Source organism: Dreissena polymorpha, chromosome 5 (assembly GCF_020536995.1).
Source record: "Dreissena polymorpha isolate Duluth1 chromosome 5, UMN_Dpol_1.0, whole genome shotgun sequence".
In the NCBI taxonomy this organism is placed as follows: domain Eukaryota; kingdom Metazoa; phylum Mollusca; class Bivalvia; order Myida; family Dreissenidae; genus Dreissena; species Dreissena polymorpha.
In genome coordinates this window covers 464,220-483,774 of record NC_068359.1, presented here as the reverse complement: position 1 = coordinate 483,774, position 19,555 = coordinate 464,220, and the positions used below count along the sequence as shown (strand labels likewise).

Genomic DNA, 19,555 nt, shown 5'->3' with positions numbered 1-19,555 from the left:
TAAGATGGTGGGGTTCTTTTTACGAGTGATCCTTAGCACCTCACACTTATCCGGAATGAACTCCATAGCACAGTCCCGCTCCCAGCCTTCGAGTCTCTGTAAGTTCTCTTGTAGTCTGTTTGCGTCTGCCTGTCCCTTAATTGTTAGGTAAACTATTGTGTCATCCGCAAATAACCTTGTTTTACTTTTGACATTTTCTGGCAGGTCATTGATGTATGCCAGAAACAGACAGGGTCCAACAACAGAACCCTGGTGGGTTCTAACAGCTACTTGTAGTGCACATACTGAATATTGATTAGCTTTGTTTCGTGTTTTTGTGTAATAGAGACAATACAAGACACGTGATTGGTGAATAAAATGATACTATTTAAAACTTATCGAAAAACATGGCTCAATGAAACGTAGGTGTGAGTTGATTATGGTACAAATCGATCTTAAAAAAACAAAACATAAAACATAGTAGTGTGTAACCAATTCAATTAAATTTAAAATAGAAGGAGGGCAGGGTCAAGGTTATAATCGCACAATCTTAACAGATGTAAACAAACTAAAATGTTGTAGAATGCAAATGAGCTCATAGTGTTTTTATTTTGAAAACACAATATTTTCACAACAAATAATGATTTTATCAGTATAAAAAGCTCATTTACCAGGACAAATTTTAAATTTTACTCCGTTCAATGAACTTTCGTCGGCAAGTGTATTTACAAAAAAATGAGGCTGTGAAGTTGAAAGTTTGTCAATACAACAGGACTGAGGTTTATACCAAACGGGTGTAATGATTTTAGACTTTTCGAAAGCGTTCGACACCGTATATAACAACCATATATATGCAGGTAGTTGTCGTTGGAGAATGTTCAAAGAAAGTGACAGTAGACTTTGGGGTACCTCAAGGTATTGTTATGGGACCATTATTCCTCTGCCATATCAATGACATACCTGAAACAGTACACGCACAGATAAGATTATTTGCAGACGATTTCTTACTTTATCGCAAAATTAGAAACCAACATGATCACCAAATCTTACAAAATGAGTTTAATTAATAAGAAAAATGTTACCTTCTCAGCGTTAATAATAAATCCATGCACGTTTATTCACTTTGTGGCGAAATTCTGAAACAGGTAGAGTGGGAGCATCTAATGCCGAACGTATTTTTAATATCGAACAAAAAATACACAGCGCTATTTTTACGCATTGCTAGTTTTCTTCATTGAATTTATAACTCTTACGCTGCGGTTCATTACAATCATGTATGTTGAGGCACGAACGACAACTCTGCTAGGATAATGGGAATGTATACCATACTGATGACGGCATATCCTTTCCTTCGTCAACAAAACATTTGGTAAGTTTAGAACGCGGTTCTATTTGAAATTCTACTCATTTTATTTTACGCATCTTTTTTCGAGGCGTGTCTTGCCGAAACAGTAACTCTGAAGAACTGAGTTCATAAGCATATACAAACTTTGCATGTGTGTATTTATACGAAAACCAGACATTTTCTACCAGTAAACAGGCGTGAACGTAAGGGACATCACTCCATATTAACAAAGATTCATGCATTACAAAGTTATTCACTTATTGAGGATTTCGGTAAAATGTTCACATGTATCGGTCGGAAACTCTATTTTTGAACAATTTCATTCTTAATTTCAGCAACTAGGCGTAGATGTATATAGAATCTATGACTTTGCACACAAAGATAGATAATATAGATCTATATTAATAAATAAAAATAAATAAATAAATGCATGGAAAACATTATATTTACAGAGTTGTTGAAACATGAGTCGTCAAATAGGCGCAAGAAAATAACAAAAGTATGACATTAACATTGTCGAACAAGTTGTTACATAAATTAAAAACAATGATATAAGTTTGAGCAAGGCCTCTAAAGAGTACGGCATACCAAAAACCAAATTACATGACCACGTTCACAATAAGTACCTGAACCACAATGTTGGCGTCAAACCAGTGCTTAGTAAAGCAGGAGAAGACAGAGTAGCTAAGTGGGTCATGCACATGTCAAAGATCGGGTTTTGCCGGACACGCCAAGAACTTGCTTTAACCATTAAGGAGATCATTGATGAAGATGGGAGACCCAATTCTTTCAAAGACAACAAGCCAGGGAAGAATTGGTTGAAAGGCTTTTTTGCCAGGCATCCTGAACTTAGTATCCGAACCACATTACAATAGGCAAAGAGAGAGCCATCATTTCACCAGAGAAAGTTGAATAATGGTTCAAAGACTTTCAAAGGTATATAGAGGATGAAGTTGGTGACAAGAACCTTCTCTCTGATCCATCTAGAATATATAACGCGAATGAGTCTGGATTTTCCTTGGGCCTAAAAGGACACCAGGTTATTGGCTTCCAAGGAGAACCAGTGATTTATCACTAACTGTAATGGCTGCTGTAAGTGCTACTGCCTACAACGTCCCGCCAATGATCATCTTTCCAGGGCAGCGTTTAACGTACGACCCAATCGAGGGATTTCCAGAGGCAGCCCTTGGTCGATCCGACAATGGCTGGATGGCTGGATGGATTCAGATGTCTTTTGCAACTGGCTGTTGAACGTAATAGTGCCGACAATTAACGACAGATCTATGAAAAAACCTGTTTTGCTCCTGATTGTTATTGTATAATCTTATTAAATGCAACGCGAATGCTATTACGAGTTTGATTGCACATGTACATGCATATTATCATAATAAATGCCACTCCTGTCATGTTAACGTATATAAATACAAGTTCGATTGATTTTTTTTAATCCGGAAAATGTTCAGTATTAGATGCTGTGCGGTGTGCGGTTCGGTATTAAATGCCTTGTTCGGTAATGTGGTTACTTCACTACCAGTGTATTCCCGCATATACCTATTGTTTCCGATGACGTATACTGAAGTGGTAACGAGCAAAAGTAAGTTAAAATCACGATCTAGATATTGACCGTTATCAAATTCAAAATAAACGCATCTAATACCGAACTATTTTAATTCGGCTAAGATGTTCGGTAATAGGTGCCCCCGCTCTAGAAGAAAATCCCTACCTTGGATTAACCGTACATGAAACTTTGAAGTGGTCTTCACATAAAACAAAAGTTGCAAAGAAAGCAAACTCAACCAGGACTTTTTTTGGATTGATTTCTTATATTGGGCTGGTGACCTTAAACATTGCACTTTAGGGGCTAGTATTTGCATGCAATATTGTCATTTTTTCTCAGCATGCATATTTTTCTGCAAAGCTATTTGGAAATGTATGAATGCTGAACTTTTTTACTCTTGAAAGTTCTAAGCGTGAATTTCTCTTATTTGACCTTGAACTGTGAACATGACCAGGGACTTAGCTGCATTGTTGTCAGAGAAAGTCTATATCATTATGCGCATCATTTTAAAAGTTATTTTAAAATCTATAAATGCATAATAAGATAATGCTCTTGACAAACTTTACATGGTTTACTTTAGACTTCAAATTGTGACCTTGACCTTGTACCGAGGGATCAGGTTCTTGCAGGCAATACTACATCTCATCATCCCTGTCCATCTGACAAGTTAATTTAATACCCATTCATAGTGAACAGAGTTATGCTTCTAAGGGAATCTCTAGTATTTCAACTCCATAACAGGAAATTCCAACGAAACACTGACAGAAAAGAAATCGTAAATGCATGTGTATAATCAAGTTTTATTTTCCCTTAATACGAGATAAGATTATGCACTTTATGTGAACCTAAAGCTTGTTACATTTGTGGAGATGCCTCATGACGCCGCATGCCTCGATATGAAGCAAGTTTAAATACATTGTAATCATATAAATTTAAGCAATTAAAAGTTGCAGAAGAAACAGAAGACATTAGGAGGTCGTGAAGACTCAGTGATGACCTGTAAATAAACTCTGACATACACACACAAAGGACAGAAGATTCAGACTGTGTTGGACAAGTTTGAAATCATCATCCTGTACATGTACAAGTTCTAAATGGAACATGAGCATTACTTTAGTAATTTTTAAGTAAATGGTGAACATGAGACAGGACATATAATAATATTACTTTAAGCTTTTGGAAAAATATTTTTTGTTTGACTGGTGTTTGAAAATTTATATACTCTAAAATACTTTCAAAATGCAGTTCAATGTACTTTATAAGCACAATAACAATAAACCTAATTTATTAGATGTTTCTATATTCCTATGCATAATATAAATCAAATAAACATCTTTGGTGCTAATTGACATCATGCAGATGTTTGAATTGATTTCAACCAAAAAGGGTGAATACAATAATCAGAACAAATTGTTTCCCAACTATGACCACTTTATAAATTATGCAGCCGTTGTTTATCAGTAGTATATATACCTACTTACCCAAATAACCGAAACTCAACCGTCCAATGACTTCTCACATTCATCTGCCAGGTTTAACGACTGTTATCAGGTTGTAAAACACACGTGTGGTGTGTCACCAAATGAGGGCAAATACTGGGTAAAACGCTAATTTTGACAATGCAGACATTCGCTCCTACTATATTCTGACAGACTGTTCAGTCGCTCCTATCTTAGTTTGACAATGCGGATAATAGTTCCCACATACTTTTGACACCATGGCCATTGGTTCTGCCAATTAGATGCAAACCATTAATGCATAGTATAACATATTTAGCCGACAATAAAATTTACCAAACTTGTTCACAGTAAGCCGATTCAACATGAGCCGATCAAAGTGATTTTAATCGATTAAGTAACTTATTAACTAAGTAGGTTACAGTTTGTGAATTCTTTAACTATAATTTAGTGACCAGCGACTTTCCGTGTTGTCAAAATAATGTAGGAGCGACTGTCTGGGCTGTCAAAACAGCGTAGGGGCAAAACTCCACCTTGTCAAAATTAGCGTAGCAGCCATTGACAGTGGGAGTGATTGTCTAGGATTTATACAGGGTATGTTGATTGCTTAAATGCAAATGTTCACAAATTTTGAGCCATTAATTAAAGGGAAAAATCTGACTGTCCGCAAAAATTGTCACACAACATAAATCGGGGGCTTAAAAAGGGTGCGTGTACAAATTAAGAGTGTTGCAAAACCTTGAGTTATTATGGTATTTACTGTTTTGAGGCATAAATATCACAGTATCGTACAGTGAGTTTTTAAACAATTTATTGCACATATTATTTTAACAGTAAAATGCAGACATAAAATATGTAGGCAAAATAAGGCAAGTGAACAACCTATGTTAGAAAAGATAGCATTTATCACCTCACAACAATTTATATGAGCATCATTCTGGGAAAACTGTGCTTAATGCATGTGCTTAAAATGTGGTCACATATTAGCCTGTACACTGCGAAGTCCAAACAGGCTAAAAACCTTAATCAGGGACGAATAATTCCGCCTGCACTGGATTCCATAAAAGCAGAAATTATCGTCACTGATTAGCCTCGGTTGACTCCACAGGTTAATCTGGGATGACACTTTAAGCACATGCATTTAGAATACTAGTAGTTTTTCAAGAAGGCGGCTCATCTTGTAGCGCAAAAAAACTCGCCAAAACAGGTTATTTATTGGTGATAAATACCGTAATAAAAATAAAAATTAATGAAAATTAAATCTTCACATAAATAAAACTTATTTTAAGTTTACAAATAAAATTACTTCTCTTAAAATTATATTTTTTACTTAAATAAATGTTTAACTGCTTACAAATAAAAGTGAACAATTAATTCCTCATAAGATCTTAATGTGTTGCAATTTTACCTATCAATATTGGATATATAACCATGCCCTCTGCAATGGTGTAAGGATAAAGGAATGTTTCAGAAGACAGTTGATACTGTTGGTGAAAGCATAACCACCAAGCTTAAAAAAACTTAAAACAATAATAATTGCATATTAAATGAACCAATATAATTTATCACAAAATGGCAGTATTTACAATACCTGAATTAAGGTGATCAAATTAAACAATTCCACAACAAGTTAAGACAAAAAATAAACTAAAATTATACATAATCACACATGTGTCATGTGTTAAAACTTGATTACTATTGTTTTTATTTGTGCCAACACGTTTACATATACATGACCTTAGAATTAGTTTTAATATACAGAATATGATGCTTATACCCGTGCAGGAGTACATAATGATGCTCAAATGAGATTGCATAAAATTTATTAATTACATTTCGGTTTTGACTTTTAATTAACTCGTAGACACATGTAAATCAATTGTTTACCAACCATGGGTTTACATTTATAATGGTACCGGTAAACAAAAGAACATGACTGCATAGAGAAATTGATCTACTGTTAAACTTTGGACAAACAACTAGAAGGTGTGGCTATAAACAAAAATTCTGATTGTGACCTTGAACTTGGAACTAAGGAACTGGCAAAATTATAGCTCATGATATGGATGAGTAATTTGAAAATCCATCCATGCTGGACCAGAGTTATGCTTTGGAAAAAGTTTTGTAATGTATTCCTACATTTATTGTTTGACCTTGAGTTGTGACATGGACCTAGGGTCTGTTTTTTTTACTCATCACTTCTACCAAGTAATTTGTAATGTGAAATCTGTCCATGCTGGGCAAAGTATCGGCTTCTTACCAAGGATTATTTTAAAAATTAACTTTTTGCATTCAATTGTGGCCTTTACATGAGACCTGATTATTGCCATTGACATGAGGATTGCTTCTGCCAAGCAATTTTAACATCAATCCATGTTGGACAAAAGTATTCTCCTGATACATATCCAGCCTGATTTTTTTTATATCATCAGTAATCTTGTATTGGAAAAAATAAAGGGACAATCTTGTTTTATATTTAATTGAAGCTGAATTATGTTTAAACATCATACGGTGGTTCATTATACATATTTTGTTTTATCATGCCAGAGTGGTCCCTAATATGGTTATCCTGACAACTTGGCCTGTAACATCATACAATGGTCCTCTACCGAGTTTTGCAAATATTAGCCCTGAACTGGAAAATTACCCCGTACAGGTGACCAAATTTTCCTATTTGTATGTAGTGAAAACTTGACATATCTCTGAAATTGTAAGACTCAGAGGTTTGCTATTAAAGAAGTAACATCAAAATGTCAGTTCTCTACCAGGTTTGTTAAAATCGTGCTCATGGAGCCTCAAATGGACCTGGGGATTTGTTCAAATGATATCTCAGCTGAGTTTGAAAATGGTTGCGGTCAGTTTAAAAACATGGCCACCAGAGGCGGACGTTTTTCTTAAATGTCTATAGTAACACATTGTGAACACTTTTGAGGTTGCATTTTTTGTGCAATCTTCATGACACTAGCTCAGATCATTTGTTCTCATGATACCTCTGTACAAATCAACCGCTCAGTTCTCTATTTCTCTCCTTCTGACGCAGCTGCAAGATTCATATTGTTTATATATCCACATACCTGCCCAGAAGATTTCAAGCGTGAATTACTAAATAGATTTTAATGTACCGGTAATTATTAAGCATATGCTAAAAATAACTTGAATTTATGAATGTATTAAATTATTGACAAAAATTATAGATGCATGCAATACAAATATTTTTTATCTAACTCTACTTATTTACATTTCTTTGATTTTTACATTTAATATTTAGTAATGTTACCATAATTACAAATAACATACACGTTTTTTTAACAATAATATTATTGACATTTGATATAAATTAAAGCTCCATAAACACTCAAAATACACTTTAATATATTTAAGTATATCAAGTATGAAATATTCATTTTAAAATGTTATTTGCACTGGTCCAACACAAGAGAGACAAGTATTGCACATTATTACATTATATAGTACAAAATGGTACAAAATGGTGCTTATACATGTTTTCAGTAAAAACTAACTAGGGGATGTTCTCGCTTAAGGCTAAACTTTGGCAATCAAAAACTTTTTCCAAGGCTATCATGTTAATATAAACATAAATGGACCTCCCTATCAATTGATATTCTTTTTTCTCTTGTTTTATTTTCTTGTTTAATAGAAACAATATTTAAAGATTACATATAAAAGCATAAAAAACACATATAATAACAATAATACAAAATGCATTGTCCTTTAAAAATGCCCACTAATTTCCTAGATATCAATACAAATTACATTTATTCAAAGGAATAAATAGTCTATAAATTATTCTAACTGAGGAAGCAAGAACAACTATAGATTAAGACCAGGTCTGCTTTTGTTGACTAGAAAACTCCTGTTTCAATTCCAGCAAATTCTGTTCCAACAATTTCACCTCGTCCCACTTCTGCGCCATTTTTGCCTCTTTGATATACCCACGTATTTTGTCCATCTGTTGCAGCATTGGATCCTCCATTGACCCTCTGACTGAATGCTCGGAGGGCTTCCACCCGTAACTGCTGTTCCGGACGTGAGTGTTAGCACCTGACCTTTCCCCAGACGATTCTTGATCTTTCCCTGGCGTAGAAATCTTCTCCTGATTTTGTTTCTCTTGCTCTTGCGCCTGCAAAACAGCTTTTCTTTCATTTGCTATACGTTCCTGAACCTTGGCGGTTTTGCGTTTTTGCAATTTGGTGTACTGTTCCTCCGAGGGTAGGTTCTGTAGGCCCATCATATTTTCTTGCATGAAGTTTGACGCATAGGTCCTGATAGATTTTTGCAGCTGGTCTTGCTTGTGTGACACACTTTCCTCTGAGTCATTATTTAACGTAGCTATCCTTTTACTGAAATAAGTAAGGAGGATAATCCTAATTAACAACAAATTACAAGTTACAATACATTTTTGATCAAGTGTTTTTTCATAAGCACCAATCTCATGTATAAGTATATTTTATTGTTTTATCCATGTACTAATTTTCACAATAGACATGTCCTAACCGGTAATTATATATATATATAGTGACCTTAAATCTCCATTTGTTGTAAGATGAAAATAAAGTTGTCCTTTAAGTTTGTCAGAATATCTTTGATAAGTTTGCCCCAAGCTTAGTCCAGGAACTGAGAAGTTGTCAATTATAGCAATAAATAACAGGTAACCTCTCCTAGACCAATAAATCAAGATCAACATAACATTATTAGCATTGAGCACTCGTGTTTAACTAAAAATAAGAAATGTGTTTGTCAGAAACACAATTCCCCCTACTGGGCCGCTTTGAAGCCATATATATTTGACCTTTGACCTTGAAGGATGACCTTTAACATTGAAGGATGACCTTGACCTTTCACCACTCAAAATGTGCATCTCCACGAGCTACACATGCATGCTAAATATCAAGTTGCTATCTTCAATATTGCGAAAGTAATGACCAAGGTTAAAGTTTTGGGACACACATACAATGAATGAATGAATGGCTGACAGACAGATAGGCAAAAAACAATATATCCCCGATCATTTGATCCAGGGGCATAAAAAACAACCACTGAGTACTGGTTTTATCTAGGGCAAAGACTCACGAGAAGTGCAATCATCCTAGATTTCACCAATTTAACGTTTAAATTCATATGTTGTAAACAAAATTAAATTAAGCTTTATGTATGCTAGTTGTCCGAATCAGGTTTGCTTGAACCTATACGAAATCAATGTTACTTGAACTAATAAAGGTTAACAAAAGAATGTGGCTTAAATTTACTAACAAATCAATGTTGCTTCAACTAATTAATATTAACAAAAGAATGCTGCTTGAACATACTAACAAATCAAATAAGCTTGAAATAACTGACAATTAAACATAAATGGTGCTGGAACTTGCTAACAAATCAAATGAGCTTGAAATAACTGACAATTAAACATAAATGGTGCTGGAACTTGCTAACAAATCAAATAAGCTTGAAATAACTGACAATTAAACATTAATGATGCTGGAACTTGCTAACAAATCAAATAAGCTTGAAATAACTGACAATTAAACATTAATGGTGCTGGAACTTGCTAACAAATCAAATAAGCTTGAAATAACTGACAATTAAACATAAATGGTGCTGGAACTTGCTAACAAATCAAATAAGCTTGAAATAACTGACAATTAAACATTAATGGTGCTGGAACTTGCTAACAAATCAAATAAGCTTGAAATAACTGACAATTAAACATTAATGGTGCTGGAACTTGCTAACAAATCAAATAAGCTTGAAATAACTGACAATTAAACATTAATGGTGCTGGAACTTGCGAACAAATCAAATAAGCTTGAAATAACTGACAATTAAACATAAATGGTGCTGGAACTTGCTAACAAATCAATGCTGCTTGAACTAATTAACAAATCAATATTGCACAAAACTTAACAACATACCTTGTTTTTTTTAAGCATTATACTAACAAATAACATGTCATGCCTAGTACCTGATTTTATCAATATGATCATATTTCTGGACCAGCTCTGTACGTTTAACCTGAGCTTCCTGCAGCCTATAGGTTGATTCACCCACACTGAAACCAAATTTCTTCTAGTCATTAAGATGCTTACTTAAATATTACTGTTAGAAAAATATGAATTACGGTATATAAAAAGAACAATAAATCAAATGGATATGTTGTAGTTCACTTCAAATCTTTGTAAAATCCCTAGCTCTTCACTGCAGATTTACTGTTTTGTTGAGTAAAATTCTATGCATTAAAAAGTGTGCAGGATAAATGTTTTGCTATTTCCAATACATATAAAGGGTGACAAGCACTCCATGAAACTTTAGAATATCTTAATAAAACATTCTTGAAATAATTGTTTAACATGATTTTGAAAATCTCTTCAAACTATTAAAGCCACAATATACAATGAATTAATCAGGAAATTTTAATGTTAAATACAAATACAATACAGAAGCGACCAAAGTGATTTTTATTACACTCGCACAGCTTAAAAACTAATTTCATGTATAAAAGTAAAAAATTGTACTTGCGCACAACATTTAATTTTGTAAAGTAAAACACATGAAAGTATTTGCTAATATAGAATGCAAATTCTATTATTGTATATTTCTCACTCTACCTCAGAGACTCCACCATCGGCAAGTACTTGGCAAGCAGGGCCTCACACTCTTCTATAAGAAACTTCAGTTTCTGAAACAAAAACAGTACAATTATGAATATAGTAACAGGAGGGCCTGAACGGCCAAAAGTTGCTCACCTGAAATACAAAGGAATGACCTGTTCTATGCAGCCCAAGATACATGTATTATTAGAACAAAAGTTCTGACCAAGTTTAATGAAGAGTGAACTATACATGAGTCCTAACAAGGCTTTACTATAGCCATATGTTGCGTATGATTGTATAGTGTTAATAAACTATGGAATCGTGCGTTAGGTTCGACCTTTTAATAAACGTTAATACGAACTTGTATATGTACAACATAAGAAGTGTCGTCGATAGTATACATTACGTCGCGTGCATGTTAGCGGATAAACGTCAACGTTATGAATTCCCGACATATTCCGGGCCTCGAAATGATATAAATTCTAACAACAGTAAAATATAACATGAAATTATTTTAACAAGAATTATTAAATTAGCGTTAGTCTCTGCTTATCACAATAATCACATAAAGTCTCTATTATCACATTATATAAACAGTTTCTAGATATTGTTTTCACATTCTTCAATTGGATAAAGTTTCACAATTGGTCGATGTGTGAGTCCATTTTTTGTTTGAACTTTCGCCGAACGAACGAGTCCGTCATTTCCCGGCACAAGTTCCTCCACAACGGCCAAGCACCACTGCGTTCTCGGGCAGTCATCTTGAATCTGTACGACGTCGCCTACTGATATCGTCTGGTTGTTATTTCCCCTTACTTGTCTTCTTTCTCTGAGTGCCGTCAGGTATTCATGTCGCCATCTTTCGCGGAAGTTCTGTATGAGTTGCACTCGTAGAGTACCTTGCTTCACAAGCAACGAACGATTGATGCAATAATCTGCTGGCAATGTCGCAGGCTCGACAGGAAGTGACGTTATTCGTCTTCCATATAGAAGATGGGCAGGCGTCAATGTTTCCGGCTGTCCTAGCTCGCCGGAAGTGACGTAAGTAAGGGGTCTGTCGTTGATAACGGCTTCTGCTTCAGTGACAATAGTCTGTAGTGTTTCATATGTCACGTACGCTTTGAAGAAGGTACTTGGTAAAGCATCAATGGTTCGTCGCTTGTGAAGCAAGGTACTCGACGAGTGCAACTCATACAGAATTTCCGCGAAAGATGGCGACATGAATACCTGACGGCACTCAGAGAAAGAAGTCAAGTACGGGGAAATAACAACCAGACGATATCAGTAGGCGACGTCGTACAGATTCAAGCGTTTTATAAATAACGATCAAATAATAAACATGTCGCAACAAATTGATATCAGCCAGCTTCCCAATTCTCAATTGAACGCTCTAGCTCAGCAATTTGGAGAGGAGATCGAGTTCTTTTCTAATTCCTTGAATCAGTTGAAGTTGGCTCAGAACAAATATGTAGAATCTCAAGAAAGCCTGAACAAAGTGTCTCCTCAGAGCAAAGACAAAGAAATCCTGGTCACGGCACCAAAATGTTGCGTATGATCGTATAGTGTTAATAAACTATGGAATCGTGCGTTAGGTTCGACCTTTTAATAAACGTTAATACGAACTTGTATATGTACAACATAAGAAGTGGCGTCGATAGTATACATTACGTCGCGTGCATGTTAGCGGATAAACGTCAACGTTATGAATTCCCGACATATTCCGGGCCTCGAAATGATATAAATTCTAACAACAGTAAAATATAACATGAAATTATTTTAACAAGAATTATTAAATTAGCGTTAGTCTCTGCTTATCACAATAATCACATAAAGTCTCTATTATCACATTATATAAACAGTTTCTAGATATTGTTTTCACATTCTTCAATTGGATAAAGTTTCACAATTGGTCGATGTGTGAGTCCATTTTTTGTTTGAACTTTCGCCGAACGAACGAGTCCGTCATTTCCCAGCACAAGTTCCTCCACAACGGCCAAGCGCCACTGCGTTCTCGGGCAGTCATCTTGAATCTGTACGACGTCGCCTACTGATATCGTCTGGTTGTTATTTCCCCGTACTTGTCTTCTTTCTCTGAGTGCCGTCAGGTATTCATGTCGCCATCTTTCAAGGAAGTTCTGTATGAGTTGCACTCGTAGAGTACCTTGCTTCACAAGCAACGAACGATTGATGCAATAATCTGCTGGCAATGTCGCAGGCTCGACAGGAAGTGACGTTATTCGTCTTCCATATAGAAGATGGGCAGGCGTCAATGTTTCCGGCTGTCCTAGCTCGCCGGAAGTGACGTAAGTAAGGGGTCTGTCGTTGATAACGGCTTCTGCTTCAGTGACAATAGTCTGTAGTGTTTCATATGTCACGTACGCTTTGAAGAAGGTACTTGGTAAAGCATCAATGGTTCGTCGCTTGTGAAGCAAGGTACTCGACGAGTGCAACTCATACAGAACTTCCGCGAAAGATGGCGTCATAAATACCTGACGGCACTCAGAGAAAGAAGTCAAGTACGGGGAAATAACAACCAGACGATATCAGTAGGCGACGTCGTACAGATTCAAGCGTTTTATAAACAACGATCAAATAATAAACATGTCGCAACAAATTGATATCAGCCAGCTTCCCATTTCTCAATTGAACGCTCTAGCTCAGCAATTTGGAGAGGAGATCGAGTTCTTTTCTAATTCCTTGAATCAGTTGAAGGTGGCTCAGAACAAATATGTAGAATCTCAAGAGAGCCTGAACAAAGTGTCTCCTCAGAGCAAAGACAAAGAAATTCTGGTCACGGCACCAAAATGTTGCGTATGATCGTATAGTGTTAATAAACTATGGAATCGTGCGTTAGTTTCGACCTTTTAATAAACGTTAATACGAACTTGTATATGTACAACATAAGAAGTGGCATCGATAGTATACATGACGTCGCGTGCATGTTAGCGGATAAACGTCAACGTTATGAATTCCCGACATATTCCGGGCCTCGAAATGATATAAATTCTAACAACAGTAAAATATAACATGAAATTATTTTAACAAGAATTATTAAATTAGCGTTAGTCTCTGCTTATCACAATAATCACATAAAGTCTCTATTATCACATTATATAAACAGTTTCTAGATATTGTCCATATTCTTCAATTGGATAAAGTTTCACAATTGGTCGATGTGTGAGTCCATTTTTTGTTTGAACTTTCGCCGAACAAACGAGTCCGTCATTTCCCAGCACAAGTTCCTCCACAAGGGCCAAGCGCCACTGCGTTCTCGGGCAGTCATCTTGAATCTGTACGACGTCGCCTACTGATATCGTCTGGTTGTTATTTCCCCGTACTTGTCTTCTTTCTCTGAGTGCCGTCAGGTATTCATGTCGCCATCTTTCGCGGAAGTTCTGTATGATTTGCACTCATAGAGTACCTTGCTTCACAAGCAACGAACGATTGATGCAATAATCTGCTGGCAATGTCGCAGGCTCGACAGGAAGTGACGTTATTCGTCTTCCATATAGAAGATGGGCAGGCGTCAATGTTTCCGGCTGTCCTAGCTCGCCGGAAGTGACGTAAGTAAGGGGTCTGTCGTTGATAACGGCTTCTGCTTCAGTGACAATAGTCTGTAGTGTTTCATATGTCACGTACGCTTTGAAGAAGGTACTTGGTAAAGCATCAATGGTTCGTCGCTTGTGAAGCAAGGTACTCGACGAGTGCAACTCATTCAGAACTTCCGCGAAAGATTGCGACATGAATACCTGACGGCACTCAGAGAAAGAAGTCAAGTACGGGGAAATAACAACCAGACGATATCAGTAGGCGACGTCGTACAGATTCAAGCGTTTTATAAACAACGATCAAATAATAAACATGTCGCAACAAATTGATATCAGCCAGCTTCCCATTTGTCAATTGAACGCTCTAGCTCAGCAATTTGGAGAGGAGATCGAGTTCTTTTCTAATTCCTTGAATCAGTTGAAGTTGGCTCAGAACAAATATGTAGAATCTCAAGAGAGCCTGAACAAAGTGTCTCCTCAGAGCAAAGACAAAGAAATTCTGGTCACGGCACCAAAATGTTGCGTATGATCGTATAGTGTTAATAAACTATGGAATCGTGCGTTAGGTTTGACCTTTTAATAAACATTAATACGAACTTGTATATGTACAACATAAGAAGTGACGTCGATAGTATACATGACGTCGCGTGCATGTTAGCGGATAAACGTCAACGTTATGAATTCCCGACACCATATCAGGAAAAATGCCCTGCCCCCCACCCCTAGCGGCTTTGTTTTTAGACCAACCAGAACCATTTTAAATCTCATCCAAGATATCATTGGAACACATTTTCTGACCAAATTTCATGAAGATAGGAAATAAATGTGGCCTCTAGAGTGTTAATAAGGTTTTACTATAGTCATATTAAGCCATATATGGATATAATCATTTTTGTTATTTTACTCGAATTTGATTTGTGTTCAATGAACACATTCTACAATAATGCATAAAGCCCTTGAGCACATTGTGCTCAAGTGAGCTAAAAATATAAGAGAACCCTCCCGGTAATTGGTTTAGCATTTATAACCAGAGAGGCATAATTTGAAAAAATCTCTGTAGGGGAGCACTATTTTTTTATAAGATTTGATAACCTATATATGCAGCAGAACCTGATTATATCGATAACTTTAAAAGAGATTCCCCAATAGATCATACATAAATATTTGTGAAAATCTGCCAATCAATTTATAAGAATTTGTTTGAGTTAAAAGTAGACAATTGATTATGGACAAAAGGTGATAAAAAAGCTCACCTTGAATATGACAATGTACAGACAATGAAAATGTAAAGTGCAATCCCATTACCAAGATCTCCCAAGGGACTCTATACAAGTGGTTTTAACAGCTTGTGATCTTTGTATTGACATGTTAGACTTTCCCCCAGGGCTTTTAAGTGTAGGGGTTCCCTTGTGTTCAAATTCTTAAAACATTGGTACCCCTTGGCCTTAATTTCCAAATATTATATTTGCCTTAATTTCTAAATATCATCTTTGTGTGCCTGTAGCAGCTATAAGCGATGGAGATACAAGTAGCAGCTATAAGCGATGGAGATACAAGTAGCAGCTATAAGCGATGGAGATACAAGTAGCAGCTATAAGCGATGGAGATACAAGTAGCAGCTATAAGCGATGGCGATACAAGTAGCAGCTATAAGTGATGGAGATACAAGTAGCAGCTATAAGCGATGGAGATACAAGTAGCAGCTATAAGTGATGGAGATACAAGTAGCAGCTATAAGCGATGGAGATACAAGTAGCAGCTATAAGTGATGGAGATACAAGTAGCAGCTATAAGTGATGGAGATACAAGTAACAGCTATAAGCAATGGAGATACAAGTAGTAGCTATAAGCGATGGAGATACAAGTAGCTGGCAAAGACAGTGTATACCCTTCCACGGATGCATTATTTTAGAATATGTTCAGTCATAACAAATCAAATTGAATTCGAATAACAAACATTATTACATCCCTGTAGGGTTATTTATAAAAACAACAACATAATAATAATAACCATAATAAAAGCAAGAGCACCGCATAACGGGTGCCACGCTAGGCTGCGGGTGCATTTAAAAAAAAAGAAAGCTTGACAGAATTTTTTTACATATTTTTTTAAGAGGTCACAGTGACCTTGACCTTTGACCTAGTGACCCAAATATGGATGTGGCGTGTAGAACTCATCGAGGTGCAGCTACACATGAAGTTTCCAAGTTGTAGGTGGAAGCACTTTGATTTTAGAGCCAATGTTCAAAACCTTGATAAAATGTTAAGGTTTTAGCACGGCGCGGACGGCGGACACGACGACGGTCATGATGAGCTGACTATGACAATACCTCATGTTTCTCCGAAAACAGCCGAGCTAATAATAATAACAAGAGCACCGCATAACGGGTGCCATGCTCGGCTGCGAAAGCATGTCAGATTTTTTTTTTATAGAGGTCACAGTGACCTTGACCTTTGACCTCGTGACCTAAAAATGGGTGTGGCATGTAGAACTCATCAACGTGCATCTACATATGAAGTTTCAAAGTTGTAGGTGGAAGCACTTTGATGTTAGAGGAAAATGTCAAGGTTTTAACACGGCGGACGACAAGCTGGCTATGACAATACCTCGTGTTTTCTCCAAAAACAGCGAGCTAATAATAACAATAATAATATTTATACCAACAAAAATAACACAACAAATAATAACGACAACTACTACAATAAGCAAATTCAGCAATAAATAAACCATGATAGCTAATAAGCATATTCTCCCACCTCTTGTCAGTCAGCATCAATAAGCATCAGTTAGAGAAATATTGTATAGGGACAATATTGTAATCCCTTATACATGTATAAACAAAAATTAATTTTCATACGTTTCCTTCCTACTCCAAATAAGTTTGCCATGTTAAAGTCATGTGTTGTTATTGATGCTTCCTTGGAGCCCAAGTTGATTTGCTGTGTTATTTGATGTGTTCATAAATATTTCTGTCCAGGAAAAGTGATTGTAAAGCAGAATAGGAAAATAGTCTCTTACAGTCAGGTTTTGCTACCACAGGAACATGTAGTAAAATATTCAGGTTAATCTAAAAGTGTCCTCATTTACAGGGTGGTGATAAAGCAGGGGATTTGGTGTACTTTGAAACAAAATGAATGAAAGCACATGTATCATAACTGTTGCTCACCTCATATAAAAGCACAATAGTGGACTTGGTGTTTCGCTGCTCCATCTGAAGGTCTCGTCTCTCAAGCAGTTTTCTGCAATCATCACAGGACCGGATGTGGGGGTCACCCTCTGAGCTGAACATGGAGTTGAGACTAGAGTTACTGCTGGAACGCTTCAGGAAACCCTGCTCACGACCAGAGTCAAAGCTGAAGGCAGGATTGGTAAGCTTTTCTGTGAATAAAAAATTGTGTGATCATAAATGTGCGCCAAATCCTAAATGTAACTACAGGGATGTGATTTTGGAACCTCATCAAGGGATAAAATATCCGTCACGCTTTACCAGGCTCACCTAACCTCATTGCTTTTAAATAAATCCAGAAAATTAAAGAAATTATTAATATTACAATGATGTTTCACAGTATTGAAAACAATACATAGTAAGTCACCACATGCACTGGACAAGTTGTCTTATGTCATATAAATTACAGTACTCTATAAAGCAATTTTAATTTTAACAAGTGCTTGAAAGGGGGATAGGCGAGGACAGGAGTGGGAACCATTCATAATTCTCCCAAAAAACACAAAGCAAAGCATGCAAATAGTATAGCCACTCAAGATTTGAAACTAGAAACATACTTTGATAGTGTTAGTTGTGCAGGGTTGGTGATAATATCCTATAGTATAAATGTTTCTTGTGTATGGATGGTGATAAAATCATAAGGTATAATGGTTCGTACATATCAAAAGTGGTGCACTACATTTTTTTCTTAACGAAATACTGCAGAGGTTTTACCAGTGAGTTTTGTTTAACTTAATAATGATTTTCTTATTGAAGCTATTTCTGGTTAAGGAAAGAACAAGCAAGAGGTATAATTACTTGTGGCATTCTCTGCAATGTTCAATATATTAATAAGAATGCATTATTAGAAAAATAAATAAACAAGAGGACAAATGACCATGAAGTGCTCACCTGAGACTTATGGAACTTAACATGGTTGTGAGAAGGAAGCTTTCACAAGGTTTTACAATAGACTTATAAAGAAACAAGAATATCAGTGAAACTGATGGATGCTCCCCGATGATGCGCTTTGTCAATCTATGTGTTAATAACCACCTAAAAAAATATTTTATTAGCCTCAGTGACCTTGACCTTGATCCCAGTGACCTCATCAAAAGGTAGAGGACCATGCAAGGTACCTATATGCCAAATATGAAAGAGTTCGGTAAAGAATTAAAGGTGCTATAAAGAAACTGTAACAAAAGCATGACAGAAAAATCTATTATTAGCCTTAGTGACCTTGACCTTGACCCCAGTGACCTAAAACCTCATCAAAAGGTAGAGGACCATGCAAGGTACCTACATGCCAAATATGAAAGAGATCGGTAAAGTATTGAAGGTGCTTTGAGAAACTGTAACAAAAGTGTGACGGAAAAATCTATTATTAGCCTCGGTGACCTTGACCCCAGTGACCTCAAACATCATCAAAAGGTAGAGGTCCATGCAAGGTACCTACATGCCAAATATGAAAGAGATCGGTAAAGTATTGAAGGTGGTATGAGAAATTGTAACAAAAGTGTGACGTAAAAATCTATTATTAGCCTCAGTGACCTTGACCTTCACCCCAGTGACCTCAAACCTCATCAAAAGGTAGAGTACCATGCAAGGTACCTACATGCTCAATATGAAAGAGATCGGTAAAGTATTGAAGGTGGTATGAGAAACTGTAACAAAAGTGTGACGGAAAAATCTATTATTAGCCTTGGTGACCTTGACCCCAGTGACCTCAAACCTGATCAAAAGGTAGAGGTCCATGCAAGGTACCTACATGCCAAATATGAAAGAGATCGGTGAAGTATTGCAGGTGCTATGAGAAACTGTAACAAAAGTGTGACGGAAGTAAGGACAAACTGG

At 36.2% G+C, this 19,555-nt stretch overlaps 3 protein-coding genes across 18 annotated transcripts in view; 1 reads left to right on the top strand and 2 right to left on the bottom strand.

Moving 5' to 3' along the window:
* Positions 1-19,555, top strand: part of LOC127881948 (uncharacterized) — a 220,875-nt gene that overhangs the window by 129,508 nt on the left and 71,812 nt on the right. The window lies entirely within an intron of this gene.
* LOC127881951 (PRA1 family protein 3-like) overlaps positions 1-19,555 on the bottom strand; it is a 140,119-nt gene that overhangs the window by 92,987 nt on the left and 27,577 nt on the right. The gene's annotated exons all lie outside the window — the stretch shown is intronic.
* Positions 1-19,555, bottom strand: part of LOC127881939 (rabenosyn-5-like) — a 96,527-nt gene that overhangs the window by 69,081 nt on the left and 7,891 nt on the right. For 2 of the 16 annotated variants that reach the window (XM_052430180.1, XM_052430195.1), the window contains exon 6: positions 17,663-17,874. The exons of 10 other annotated variants lie outside the window; for them this stretch is intronic. In XM_052430180.1, coding sequence (XP_052286140.1) covers positions 17,663-17,874 — 212 coding nt within the window. Of the gene's footprint in view, positions 1-8,252; positions 8,701-10,319; positions 10,407-10,962; positions 11,034-17,662; positions 17,875-19,555 lie in introns of all 16 variants that reach the window. 4 more of the 16 variants (XM_052430196.1, XM_052430194.1, XM_052430182.1 and 1 more) reach the window with 4 other exon arrangements.